Source organism: Haemorhous mexicanus, chromosome 16 (genome assembly GCF_027477595.1).
Source record: "Haemorhous mexicanus isolate bHaeMex1 chromosome 16, bHaeMex1.pri, whole genome shotgun sequence".
Taxonomy (NCBI): domain Eukaryota; kingdom Metazoa; phylum Chordata; class Aves; order Passeriformes; family Fringillidae; genus Haemorhous; species Haemorhous mexicanus.
Genome location: NC_082356.1, coordinates 5,426,434 through 5,439,375, shown reverse-complemented (window position 1 = coordinate 5,439,375; position 12,942 = coordinate 5,426,434). Strand labels below are relative to the sequence as shown.

Here is a 12,942-nt window from a genome sequence, read left to right as displayed (position 1 = left end):
CATGAGAGAACCTGAGGTGTGTCCCTGATGATGCTGCCAGCACTGAGAAGGAACGGCCAAGGCAAGCGCTGGGAGCAGACACATCCTGCCGCTTTCTGCTCTTCGACGGACACGGAACTCACTTGTTCCCCCAGCTCCAGAAGACTTGATGCAGAAACAAAAACGTTCCTGCAGGACCACCAAAGGCCAAGGGGCTTTTGGCCACTTTCCCTTCCACACCACTTCTGGGCAACTTGCTCAGAGGAAGAACTCTTTCTTCCCCTCTTCCCCATTGGCCTGAAGACACTCTGCTCCAAGAGAAAGCTCCCGGACATCGGCGTATGACAACAGCAATTTAATGTTCCTATAGAGGGTGGGAAAGGAAGTGCTTGCAGAGGAGAGGTGTTCCCCGCAGGTTCAGGTGGCCCCAGCAGACGCAGCCTCCCGGATCACTTCTCCACGGCGCCACAGCAGGACACTCAGCCACAGTGAAACAGGAAAGGCCGCGACTTCCAGAGCTGGCGGAGTTGGTCTCGCATCTTCTGGAGTCGGGAGGAGGGAATGCTCTGTACAGCTAAATTGATGTACAGAGTTTGAAGTGCCAGGCATGAGACGGTAGGGCTGGTGTCATCCGTCATGTCCTGAAGGGCTGCAAGAGAGAGAAACAGAGCCACAGTCAGAGGGTGGATCTGCGGGGACCTGGGCAGAGCCTCCTGCCACGTCCATCCCACGCAGCTCCTGCCAGGGCCTGGAAGAAGCAGGACAGAAGAAGGACGAGCTGGCAGCTGCTGGCCAGGAATGTCCCCCAGGCCCCTGAAGAGTGTCTGTGTTGTGGCCATGCTGCCCTTGGTGCGCGCAGGTAGCGGAGCCGCCCACGGGCAGGCCAGGGAATGCAGCTGCCGGTGGCAGCCCCCGCTGAGAGCCTGCAGGCCTCACTCACCCATGCAGATGATCCGGAACTCTGGCTGCTGCCGTGTCAGGTAGCGCCCGGCGATCCCTTGGGAACACAGAGCGAGTCCTGCCTTCAGAGCCACAGCTGCCGCACACGGGTGCTGCCAGCCCTGAGGCCACAGGGCCTGCTGGCCTGGCAGGGCTCAGCCCGGGCCCCTGGCACAGGCTGCCGCCCCAGGTCATGGCTGCCAGAGGGTGGCAGCGGTGCCAAGGCCAGCCAGGGCTGCAGATGCCTGCGCCCAGGCTCCTGTTGCCGGTGCAGAAGGCGGTGCTGGGGCCGAGCTGCGGCGGGCTGGGGCGGGGAGGGGAGGGAGCAGAGCTTGGGGCTCACCGATGAACCTGACGGCCGCCTCTCGTAGGGGCTCCTGTGGGCTCCGCAGGTATGGCAGGGCCTGGCGCAGGCGCTCGGCCGCACGGCTCCTATCTTCTCCCAGCTGCAGAGAGTGGCAGGGCACGGAGAGAAAGGGTTGATGAGAGCCCTGCCCCAGGGCCGGGTGCTCCCTACACCCTGCACTGCTCCCCCTGCCCACACAGCCCTGAGGCCTGGCCAACAGCCGCAGGCGCCAGGCTCGGGATGGGGCAGAGGACCCAGTGAGCCATGGTGCCGCCCCGCAGCAGAGCCCAGCTGGCTCGGGGCTCCATCGACATGAGGCTCGGTCAGAGGAGCCTGGAGAAAAGCCCGCACGGCCCAGGAAAGGGAGTGGTGTGCCTGCGTGGGGCACTGGGAAGGGGCCACAGCTGCCAGCCCCACAGACTGGGTGCCATGGGCAGGCGGCTTCTCCAGGGATTGGGCTGGGGATTCCAGGCCGTCCTTACCAAGCACTCGGCCAACCTCCACATCTGATCCGTCTTCAGCAGCTGCTTGAGATCCTTCCTCTTCAGGAACCTTACTGCAGAAAGCAGCGTTTCCCGAGAGGCCTGCAGAGCAGCAGAGACCCAGAGATGGCACCGCAGCCCAGGGCACAGGACCCGCATCTCTGTGCCGAGGCCAGCAAGAGGCTGGAGCCCGTCAGGTGCCAGGGGGTGGGCAGACAGCTGAGCCCCCTCCCACGGAGACACCAGAGGCCAGGAGGCCTCACCTGTGCCACACGCCCGTTCTCATCGTGGCAGTGGAAGAAGAGCGGGAGCAGGCTCTCGCTCACATGCTTCTTCAGGGCCTTTTTGTCCTTTGCCACTACCAGCGTGATCACGTCTTGGAAGAGGCGAATGGAGAGCAGCTGCACATGGCTGTTGTCCTGTTGGAAAGGAAGCAAAAGCCATCCGCATCAGCTGCTCCAGGTCCCGCTATGCCCTGGCCCAAGGCAGCATCCAAGTGCCCGTGGCTGGGGGCACAGAGCCTCACATTGTCAAAGAGGTGCCAGAGCGCCTCAGCCAGCTGCAGGGCGATGGGGCTGGCTATTGTGAGGTCTTTGTGCAGCAGCAGTAAGCTGAGCACAATGAGGGTCATCTCCACGATGTCTTCGTCCGCATCCCACAGTAGTTTCCCAAGGCTTTCAGTCAGGTTGAACATGCTTGGATCCTGTGTGCAAAACAAGGCTGGGCCACCCCACGCTGCTGCTGCAGGGCTCAGAGGCCGAAGGCCTGTCCCAAAGCACTCGGGCAGCTGAACAGTGACCTTGGAGAGCTAGGAGAGCATAGCTGCCAAAGCCCAGCTGAGCCCTAGGGGCTGCTTGCCCCAGCCCCATGCTGCCAGCACAGCTTCAGCTGCTGCCTCCTTCTCACCATCGAAGTGAGCACCACGAGGCCGCGGAGTACCACGCGACGCATCTCCGTGGACTCACTCTGCAGCTGACTTGTCAAGATCTCCAGGACTTTTTCACCACATTCGCTCAAGTCCAGGCAGTCCAGGACCTGAAAGGCACAGAGAGCAGGCGCAGAGGTGCCCAGGAGCTCAGAAGCACACAGGGCCGAGCCAAGGCAGCAGCACAGGGCACGGGCACCGTCCCGGGCAGCTGTGGCTACCAGAGGGCAGAGGGGTGGGAGGCAGCTCAGCGAGGCAGCGATGGCCATGGGACTCACCTCCACCAGGAACGCCAGGGCGGGCAGTTCCCAGTCTGAAATGCCTTCGCTGAGCAGGTCAAAGAGGCAGGATGCCATGCCGCAACACCAGATGATGGAGACGCGGCGCATCTCCCTGGCGGGGAGAAAAAGGCACCATTGCCCCTGAGCCGGGTGGGCAAACCTCTCCCAGGGCTGACTCACAGAGGCCTGGTCTTCTCCCAAGCACCCAGGGGATGCTTTGGGAGGCGGCTATTCCCGGGCACCCTCCTTTGCCAGCCTTTTCCAGTCTGCTCATCCCTCCCTTGGTGACAAGGCCCTGCCGCCCATGACCACAGGGACTTTGTGGGGAGTTCTGGGCACAAAGGAGAGGGCTGGGGGGGAGAACGAGGTCTCACCTGGCCAGAAGACGCACTGCATAGTGGTGGGTGTCAGCACAGAGCAGCGTGTCCCAGGCACGCTTGCGTTCCATTGACACCACCACGTGCTCATAGCGCATTTGGCAGAGCAGGGCCTTCAGGGTCTGCAGTGCAAAGCTGTGTGCACAGCAAAGCCCAGGTCACGGTCGGGAGCCCTGGCTCCTGCCCTGGGGGCATGGGAGGGATGGGGAGACTGCGAGGACTGGCATGGAGCACCTGTTGGGGTTGGCGGCGAGGCCATGTTCCTCCTGGCATCCCTTCCAGAAAGTCTCAACCTCTTCTGGCATCTCCTGCGTGCTGATGTAAGCTTGGAAGAGCAGACGCAGAAAGAGATTGGGGAAATACTCCAGCATGACAGGGGAGCGCCAGGTCAGATTGAAGACTCTCCACAGTGCCACGGTTGCCTGCAAGAAATAAAACACCCAGAGACAACGCTCAGTGCTGAGACATCCATGTGGCAGGGCTCCAGCGTGCGAGGGAGAGGCCAGGGGGACACGGGCAGAGCAGCCGGCCTGGTGCCCCTGAACCCTGCCCCTAAGCCAGGTTTCAGCCCAGTGCCCGAGGCAGGGAGATGCAGCTGGGGGAGGACAGAGAGCTGGCTGCTTGAGAGGCGGCCTGGGGGCTGGCAAAGGCCGGTTCCAGAAACTCACAGCCAGGGCAAAGACTCCTGCATTGTCCCCATCAGAGGTGTACACGCTGTACACTGGCCAGGCGCTGAGCGCGTCGAGGAGTAACAGCAGCGCCGGCTCCGCAGTCCTGCTCGAGGACATGATGGTTCCCCACATGGTCGCGGCAGCTCTGTGGGGTCAGAACTCTGTGTCAGGGCAGTCTAGGCCACAGCCCCGTGGCCTGGGCAGCTGCAAGGGCCCACGCCGGCCCTCAGCCCTGGCTCTGCCCACTGCCCCGGGCTGGCAGCGGCCAGCCAGCCCACGTGGGTACAGGCCCTGAGGGGCAGGGAAGGAGCATGGCCCCAGGCTCAGGAGCTGATGTCCCAGCACTGTAAAACAGAGGAGCCAGAGGATCCTGGAACTCCCCGCCCCGTCTGGCAGTCAGCAGGAACAGGCTCTACTGGGTGACGGGCTGGTGAACCCTAAGCCCTCAAGGCACGTGGGGCTGCCCTACCTGTCACACGATGGGGCCCAGCGCAAGAGGGTGATCATCACGTCCGAGGGGTATTCCTCGGTCAGCTCCAGAAGGGCCTCGTCCAGCCTGTGCCCAGCAGACTCATTGGCCGTGAGCCACTGGTGGATGTACCTCACCATGGCGGGCACCTGCAGAAGGCACGGGGAGACTCGGAGACCTGCCAGAGCAGCAACTTGCCCAGCTTCCCCTAAGAAGTGCTTCCCTTCCAACCACATTGGGCTGGGCCTCAAGAGCCGAGGGAGCCCGGCAGAGCTGGGTCGAGGTGCCACAGCAGTGCTGGGGCGATCGAGCCCTTGCCCCAGGCTGCTTACTTGCGTTGGATCGGAGACACCCTCCTCCACAAGCAAATCCAGCATGGCAGCACCGGTCTCAGCATTGAGGAACAGAAGGTCCGCCAAGAGGCCGGTGCCCACACCAGCGGTCTCTTCCTGCCAAAGGCACATGATGGAGTCACAGAGGGTCTGCAGGAGAAGGGCAGGAAGGGAGGGAGCATCCATGGAGCACTCCAAGCCTGGTGCTTGGCTGAGCAGTGACAGCAGGCCCAGCCCAGGTAGGGATGGCCACAGGTACCTGCGCTGTTCCGCAAAAGCGGCCAGGGGCGGCTTCCTGCTCTTGTGTCCGCTCCTCGGCTGCATCTGGCAGAGAGCGAGCACAGACAGGGCTGAGGGGCTGCGGGAGAGGCCGGAGAACAGAGCCCAGCCCTGCGCTCCCCAGGCAGGGAGAGCCTCGGCATGCCCCGGGGGATGGAGCACAGCTGCCAGATGATCCAGCCCAGCTTCTGTCTTATCCATGGGCATGTCCACAGGGATGGGATGGGGCCAAGCTGGCTGCAGGCTCCAGCCCTGCAGCCCAGCTCTGACACTCACCCTCCTGCAGCAGCTGGAACTGCTCCAGTTCTTCAGGCTGCTGTGCTGTCTGAGCTCCAGCCTCTTCCTCCTCCACCCAGGCCAGCTTGGTCATGCTGGGTGGTCTCTGCTCCATGTCACTCTTTGCAGTTATGAGTGCCTGCTGAAGCAGAGAGGCCTTGGAAGAGCTGAAGATGAGCAAGTGCTGCAGTCGTACCTAGAAGGCACCTGCAACAGAGGGGCCTTGGGAATGCTACAGGACAGTAAGTCCTGCAGTCTGTCCTCAAGGGCACCAGCAAGAGAGAAGTCTCTAGAAAGAAATAGGACTGAGAGACCTGCAGTCTATCCTCGAGGGCACTGGCCACAGGGATGGCAGACGCTTCGGAAATGCTCCACGTCACCGAGTCCCGCAGCCTGGCCTCGAGGTCACCTGCACAGAGAACACCTCGGAAAAGCTCCGGGTCAGCAAGGAATGAGTTGGCTGTGTGGGGGCTCCTCACAGCACTGCTCTTTCCCGTCCTGTCCCGTTGCGTGCACCGAGCACTTTGGCACGGCTGTGTCGCTGTCAGCACATATATCACGACGTGTCACAAAGGGTCACCATGGAACACTCTCTCCCTTACCATCCCATGGTGACCACGGTGCACTGTGTCACAGAGAGCCCCAGGACACACCCCCACCCCACCCAAACTGCCCCAGCTTGCATGGAAGACCTTGCCCCAAGTGTTGAATACGCAGCTAGCAGGAACTTTAGGAACAGCCAAACAAGAAGCAGCTGCTCCTCTGCTCTGCCTGCTCAGGGCAGCAGAATGAGCCCCCATGGCTGCCAACGGAGCAGGGCAGGAAGGGCACCGGGGCCTTCCACTGGCCCTGCCACGGCCCCTTTGGGACCAGTCCCGGTGCTGGGGGGCCCGGCCCACTCACAGGGGCGTGACACAGACACGGGCAGGCATGCTGCTCAGTCCCCTGGGGCATGCTGCCATCAGGAGTCCCTGAGGAGGGGGTGGGCATTCAACTCCCTCTCGGAGGAATTGGTGGCAGCTCAGCTTGCCAAGTGCTTGCCACATCATCTTTATGTCCTACTCCATGCTGGACTGTTCTGTGTTCATCTTGCTCACCTCCTCATGGAGACCCTGACACAAACCCATGGCCTAGGACCCCTTATCCTTCCATTTGGAGCCCATCACACAGCCAGGTCAGCAGGGATGGATCCAGCACCTCCTGCCCAAGCCAGGCTCTGTGCTGGATCATGGAATCCCCTCTGAAAAGCAAAGACCTGCTGCCCTCTGGCAGTCTGAAGTCATTCCCCTGTTTGTCCTGGCCCTCCAGACACTTGTCCAAAGCCCCTCTCAGTCTCTCTTGGAAGCCCTTTAGGCACTAGAAGAGGCTCTAAGGTCTCCCTGGAGCCTTTCCTTCTCCAAGCTGACCACCCTCAGCTCTCACCCTTTCCTCACAGGAGAGGGCTCCAACCCTTGGAATATCTTCATGGTCTCCTCTGGATTTGGTCAAACAGCTCCATGTCCTTCCTGTGCTGAGACCCCAGGGCTGCAGGCAGCTCTGTGTCACAGCACATGTCGCAGTTGAGATGGCCACCATACACAGAGAATCACCACACAATATCAGAAAGCTCCAACCCACACACTGTAACACCTCACCTCTTTAGAAGGCTGCAAGCATCTGCCCTTCTTCTCCTTCAGCCCAACCTTTCATAGTCCTCCTGTTCATGCACTGCACCTGTGTGCCCTCTGCTCCCTTTGGTGGTTGGTCAGTGCCCCTGGGCACTCCAGAGCTCATTGCTGTCAGTGCTGCTCAGAGCTGTGCCCAGTGGGATGAGGCTGGGCCCAGCCCCACTCCCAGTCACCACAAACTGTGTGCCTACAGCTTTGCAGATGTTCAGGTCTCACCCTGAACTCCCTGTCCTTCTGCCCACGCTGTGTGATCAGCCCAGCACATGGTTGGTTTCTGGGGGTGAGTGCACATGGCCAAGGCATGTCCAGCTCCCACCCACCGGTATCCACAGCTCCTCCTTGGCAGGGCTGCTCTCAATCCCTTCATCCCCCAAGCTGGACTGATGCTGGGGGTTGCCCTCACCCAGGTGCAGCATCAGCACTTGGCCTTGTTGAACCTCATGAGGCTTCCATGGGCCACTTCCTCAGTTTGTCCAGGTCCCTCTGCATCATTCAGTCCTTCAGGTGAGGCATTGCACCCTCAGCTTGGTGCCATCTGCAAACTTGCTGAGGTGCACTCGATCCCTTCATCCATGTCATTCATAAAAATATTACACAGTACTGATCCCTGTACAGACCCTGAGGATCACTTGCTTTCTCCTAAGTGTACCAGGACACTGGAAGACCATGTGGGACAAAGTGGGTGGCATCATGTCAAGAGACAGTGCTTAGGATCACCACGGTCATGGCTAAATCTTGGATCTCTTTTTATTGCATGTAATAAACCAGTCTGCATTTGTATCTCTCTTTTCATGTGCTGCAACTCCTGAAAAACAGAAAGAGATTTCCTCCAAAACAGAAAAATAATCTCAGAAAGTTTTCTTGGAAGAGTCTGGGGCTGCCACCCAAGATGTCAGGTCCCAAAACCATAGATCAAAAGACTCCAGATGCCTGGGATGAATCTTGAATAGATTCCAAACCTGAGAGTTTCTCCAAAGGAAAAAAAATCACCTCAGCTAACATCCTGGGAGTAGTCTAGGACTGACACCTGGGATCTCTGAAATCAGAGATCAAAACACTCTAGAAGATCCCTGGGAAGAGTGCCAGAGGACTCCTGGAAGAAGCAGTTTCTATCAAACAAGAATTGTACTGAATATATCCTGTATCTACTTGATCTCTTCTGCATGTGCTCAATCCAAAATTGCAGCTTGGAGCAGATTTTAACAATAGGTGAAATCCACACAGCCATGTCCTCTCAAAACACATCACCACGTGACACTTGAATAATTCAGTTTCAGCAAGAAGAAATTTAAATGCAGAGTAATATCACAGACAGGTATAAAGAGGTCCATAATTTGGAAAAGGCAAACAGGGCTGAGTTGAGACAGCCTGAGTTGAATCTTCTTAAATAAATAAGTTTTTCTGTCTTGCTTATCTGCATGAGCGTAAGCAGCAGGATGAGGGAAGTGATCATTCCCCTTTAGTGAGCTGCTTCCTTGATTACATTTTTCTGTGGCTAAATGCTTTAGAGGAGGCACAGGCTCCCAGCATGGTTTGGTGGATATGGTGCTCACACGTCTGGGGACAGGCAAGCCAAGCCACATGACATGAGGCTGCTGTGCCAGCTCCCCTCTGCCTGGGACACACACTAGCAGACAGAAAGGAGAATACAGTGAAGTTCCTCTTGCATCACCCTTAGCAATTTATTATCCCATCTGACTTCCAGCTCTGACAATGACCTGTGAATGCCCCAGGGCACCACGGTCTGAGTTGGGGGAAGCCTGGAGCCCTGGGCTCAGGCTGTGCCATGATGCCAACCACCTCACAGCTTTCTGCTTCAGCTGCCCCTTCTCCAAGGGCTGGTGGTGACTTCACCTGCGGAAGGTAGGTGCCACCAGCTGGGGGACAGAACAATAAGAAAATTAAGCAAAGCACTCCTTTTCTTACACATCTGGGGGAGGACAGGTGTCCTTCCCCTCCCAGAACGGGCTCCAGAGTAGAGCGAGTAACTCAAAGGCCATCACTGGCACCCACAGTACAGAGGTCAGCTCAGCAGGGATTGTGCGGTGCCCCCCAAGCCCCAGTGGTGGGCACAGGGGAGACCCCAAATCCCACACTCTTGGTATAGACAGACAGACTGTGACAATAAAGGCAGCCTTGCGACCCAGGATGAGAGTCTGTCCAAATGTGAAATACAACACAGCTCGGCAGCTTCATCTGATCTTCAAAATGGTCTGAAAAGGCACTTCACTCCCCATCTGGGGATGGGGAACATACCTGGAAAAAACCTTAGAAAGGGAATGTTTAGAAGAGGTTCAACAGCAAGCAGAGGCTCTGCAGCACCGGCACAGCACCCTTCCCTGGCAGAGGCAGCAGTCCACATGCTAAGGTCAGCATGGAGATGTCCCATGCAACACACACCGCCACGGCCCCACACAGACACCGGGATCCAAGACAAGTCCAGGGCCGCAGGTTCAAGCAGACAGGGCTCCCTGCTCCTCCTGCCCTGCCCCAGCCGAGGGGCTGGCTCTGGCTCTGGCTGGCAGCTGCCCAGCCAGGGGGCTGTTGGGATGCAGCCGGCAGAACCGCCCCAGCGTCCAGATGGGGAAGATGTTGCGGTACGCGGTGTAACTGATGGCACACGACTTGTTGAACACCCCAGCAATGTTCTCCTGAGAGACAAGCAGAGAGCAGAATGGTATGAGTGACAGGGGACTGCTGCGTGTTCAGGAACTTCTTGGAAAGACTAAAGATGTACCTGAGGCCAGTCCCCGTTGGGCAGCTGCTTATCCATCAACACTTTAATGCCCCCTTCCAGCACACTGATGTCAGGGTACCTACAAAGCACAAGGGAAATGTAAGCATCTTTATCCAAACATCTGCAAACCCTCATCCACATGTCTGGGGAGCTCAACTACCTCCAGGCTGCCCTGAGCTTGCCCCAGGCATGCTGAGTGCTTTGGGACCCTCCCCACAACCCCAAGACACTAAATAATATGAATACGGCACCATTTTCCCAGGCTGGAGGCCTGCAGTCATGATCAAAAGCTTTGCTTTGCACTGGGTCACACCAGCCAGGCCCAGGGCCACCCAACCCAGCTTGATCTCTTTTCCCTGAGCACTGGGGCTACTCTTACCTGACAGCCATGAGCCCCAGCAGGGCCCAACAGGTGTTGTGGATCTGTGACTCGGCACTCTGCACATATGTGTGCTTCTCGCAGGACTCGAATCATCTCCCCACCTGCCATCTGCCATCTGCTTGGAGATCAGGAACTGGCAGGCCTGGGCCACTTCTTGGCAGACAGTCCTGCAGGGATGGGAGCCAGAATCAAGACAGGACTGGGGACAGAGAGTATTTGGATGCTCACAGTTCTCAGCTGCAAAGAGAAGAAGTGCCCATGGCTGGGACTGCCCTGAGTTTGAGGGTGAGGCAGCAAGTATGCCCTGGCCATACTGCAGGCACTGGATTTGGGAGGAGCAGTCCCTGAGGCAGGAGAGCCCATGCACAGCCAGGGATCCATCCAGCTCCACCACAGAGTCCTGCCCTGGCCCAGGAGGTAGGCAGGGCTAGAGTACCCAGACATTCCCTTCGCACCCGTCATGGTATGTGTGCTGCATGCTGGCAAACGCCTCCAGACCAAACCAGGTGCCGTAGGTGAAACAAACCCCCCAGCTCCTAGAAGAAGGGGAGAGCAGCACTGTCAGGGGTGAAGGCCACAGGGAGAGGCAGGCTGCAACACAGCTGTGTTCACAGCAGAGCAGAGCCAGGCACAGAGCTACAGCCTGCCTTCCCCTATTACCCAACCATGCCCAGTCCCACCAGCACCTGCTCCCAGCTAACTCAGGTGTCAGCAGAACTGGGACCACAGGAGCTGGAGCCACCCCAAACTTCTCTGCGTCTTGTACCTGTTCTGCCTGGGCTGGAGGGAGGTTAACTGAGAGCAAAGCACAGCAGCTAGAGGAGGATCAGCCCTTCTTTTCCCTCCCACAGATCCTGCCAGCCAGGAATGCTTGCCATGATGATCCCTCTCCCACTGGGGCAGCCAGAAGAAAACGGGGTGCTGGGAACACCACCTACCCTTCCCAGGACCCATCCGCTCGCTGCTTCTTGCGACAGAAATCCAGGCCCTTCTGCAGAGTCTCCCTGGACAGGAAAGAAGTCATCCATTTCAGAAACAACTCAACCTCAGTGTTTGCTTCACTGGGGGCTCCATCAGCCCCTCTGAGGCTTGGATGGGTCCCATTATTGGAGGGCACAAGAGACAAGAGCATGCCGACAGGCAGCTACATTGTTTAGGAGGCCATGGCAGGCAGCTTGGGACACTGAGCCTGCCTTCTCCCCGGGCCAGCTCTCATCTCAGTGCCTCACCTGATCTCCACGGCTTGGTGCTCAGGGAACTGGCTCTGGAAGTGTCTCAGTGCCTGCATGACAGCGGATGTGCATTCCACGTATGTGTAGTCAATCATGATGTCACCTGCCAGCAGGCAATGGGTATCAGTGCCACAGCCCCTGTGTGGGCAAGCCTCCAGGCCAGCTGCTGCCAGCCTGCCCCAGACCCAGGGCACATTGATCCCCTGTCAGGCACCCACTGGGCATGGTGAGCCCAGGCCACTTTGTCCCTTCTCAGTGGGCAGGACAACCAACCCCCAGAGCTGCCCTTACCAAACACCTCCGAGGGGTTTAGCAGCTCCAGTAAGTGGCCTCCTCGCCTGGTTTCATAAGTGGCAAAGCCTCCATCAGAGTTCCTCATGCTCAGCAACTGCCCAGACAAGCAGAGAGGGGGGGTGGTACAACCTCATGGGCAGTACTACTCCAGTCTGGCCCCAAGCCAGCTGTGAGGATAAAGTCAGACCTACAGATCTATGGGGCAGGCAGAAAACCAAGTCCCAAACCACCGTGACAAAGCAAGCTCAGTCTGGGCCATCACATGACATTAGGTCACATAGGCAGCTCTGAATCAAGTGAGGGTGGAAACCTCCAGGAGCACATGGCTTTGGATCTGCTGTGGTTCTCCAAAGGGAAAGCAGAGCACCGTGTTGCTTTTGGAAAAGCTGAGCAGAGCTGGATGAAGCTGAGCAGGAGCCTGAAGTGGCACCTAAAGGCCTCTCACTGCTTCTGCTCCATCAGCCTGATTGCAGGGCTCTTTCAGAATACGTTTCCTGCAGTGCCAATGCCATTGATGAGAAGTGATTCCAGCACAAAGTGCAGAAGACTCAGCCCCTGAGCTGTGACTGTCAGCTGCACAAAGGGAGCCAAACTGGCTGAGAGAGGCAGAGATTCCTACCAGGAGCCAAGATTAACCAAGGAGACACAGGGTGTGGGATAGACTCAAGGCAAAGCAGGAGAGCAGGTAAGAACTGTACAGCCCTCAACATTCCTCTCAATCCAGAGCTTGCAAGAGAAGGAAACTCCTTTGGGATAGACACCATCACTGCATGGCCAAAATCAGGGGACAATTCCCAGCACAGGAAGATTTCCACCATCTTGCAGAACAAGGTGCTGAGTAATTTTCTTCTGCATGTGCTGCAGCAGAGAACTTGCTTTGCTGTACACTGGGGGAACGATAGCACTCTCCTCTTCCAGCACAGTGTCAAAGCTCCAGGTGCCAGCACTTACCTTGTCCTTATTAATGAGAGACAGCTCCATCTCAGAGACCTCCCGAGCGACGAAGTTCTGAAATACCAGCTCTGGTGGGGAAACCCCAAAACAGCTCTGTTTCGGGGCAGCTGACGGCAGCTGGAGAGGCGAGAGAGAGCAGGGAGAGCTTCAGCTGCTGGGAGGAAGGTTCATGAAGGAGAATCTTCCACTGATCCCCAGGGAAGTACAGACTCTGGGCGAGCACATCTGCCCAGCCCACACTGGGCAAACAGTGGCTCACCCACCTCTGCTCTGAGTGATCCAGAGCTGCTGGGCCACACAGAGCAGGCTCAGGCCAAGCT

General features: G+C 58.1%; 3 protein-coding genes across 5 annotated transcripts; all 3 read right to left on the bottom strand.

Moving 5' to 3' along the window:
* Positions 1 to 458: 458 nt before the first annotated feature.
* LOC132334607 (uncharacterized) lies at positions 459 to 3,569 on the bottom strand. Its single transcript, XM_059860711.1, has 8 exons — positions 3,327 to 3,569; positions 2,950 to 3,064; positions 2,653 to 2,781; positions 2,273 to 2,449; positions 2,010 to 2,165; positions 1,686 to 1,848; positions 920 to 976; positions 459 to 628 (listed from the first exon to the last, which is right to left on the bottom strand). Exons 1-8 carry the CDS (start codon positions 3,425 to 3,427, stop codon positions 459 to 461), a joined length of 1,068 nt encoding a protein of 355 aa, XP_059716694.1. The 5' UTR covers positions 3,428 to 3,569.
* Positions 3,488 to 5,523, bottom strand: LOC132334606 (uncharacterized). The gene is made up of 5 exons (XM_059860710.1): positions 5,357 to 5,523; positions 4,802 to 5,125; positions 4,470 to 4,618; positions 3,998 to 4,145; positions 3,488 to 3,751 (listed from the first exon to the last, which is right to left on the bottom strand). Exons 2-5 carry the CDS (start codon positions 5,123 to 5,125, stop codon positions 3,488 to 3,490), a joined length of 885 nt encoding a protein of 294 aa, XP_059716693.1. The 5' UTR covers positions 5,357 to 5,523.
* A 3,157-nt stretch (positions 5,524 to 8,680) lies between these two features.
* On the bottom strand, positions 8,681 to 12,189 carry LOC132334822 (lanosterol synthase-like). Of its 3 annotated transcripts, XM_059861001.1 has the most exons (6): positions 11,372 to 12,189; positions 11,081 to 11,146; positions 10,598 to 10,678; positions 10,140 to 10,309; positions 9,761 to 9,839; positions 8,681 to 9,674 (listed from the first exon to the last, which is right to left on the bottom strand). In XM_059861001.1, the coding sequence occupies exons 1-5, from the start codon at positions 11,467 to 11,469 to the stop codon at positions 9,796 to 9,798; spliced, it is 459 nt and encodes a 152-aa protein (XP_059716984.1). In that variant the 5' UTR covers positions 11,470 to 12,189; the 3' UTR covers positions 8,681 to 9,674; positions 9,761 to 9,795. The 3 variants fall into 3 exon arrangements, with proteins under 3 accessions (XP_059716984.1, XP_059716985.1, XP_059716983.1); XM_059861002.1 differs by lacking the exon at positions 10,598 to 10,678 and having other exon boundaries at positions 11,372 to 11,894; XM_059861000.1 differs by lacking the exon at positions 11,372 to 12,189 and having other exon boundaries at positions 11,081 to 11,331.
* Positions 12,190 to 12,942: the final 753 nt, after the last annotated feature.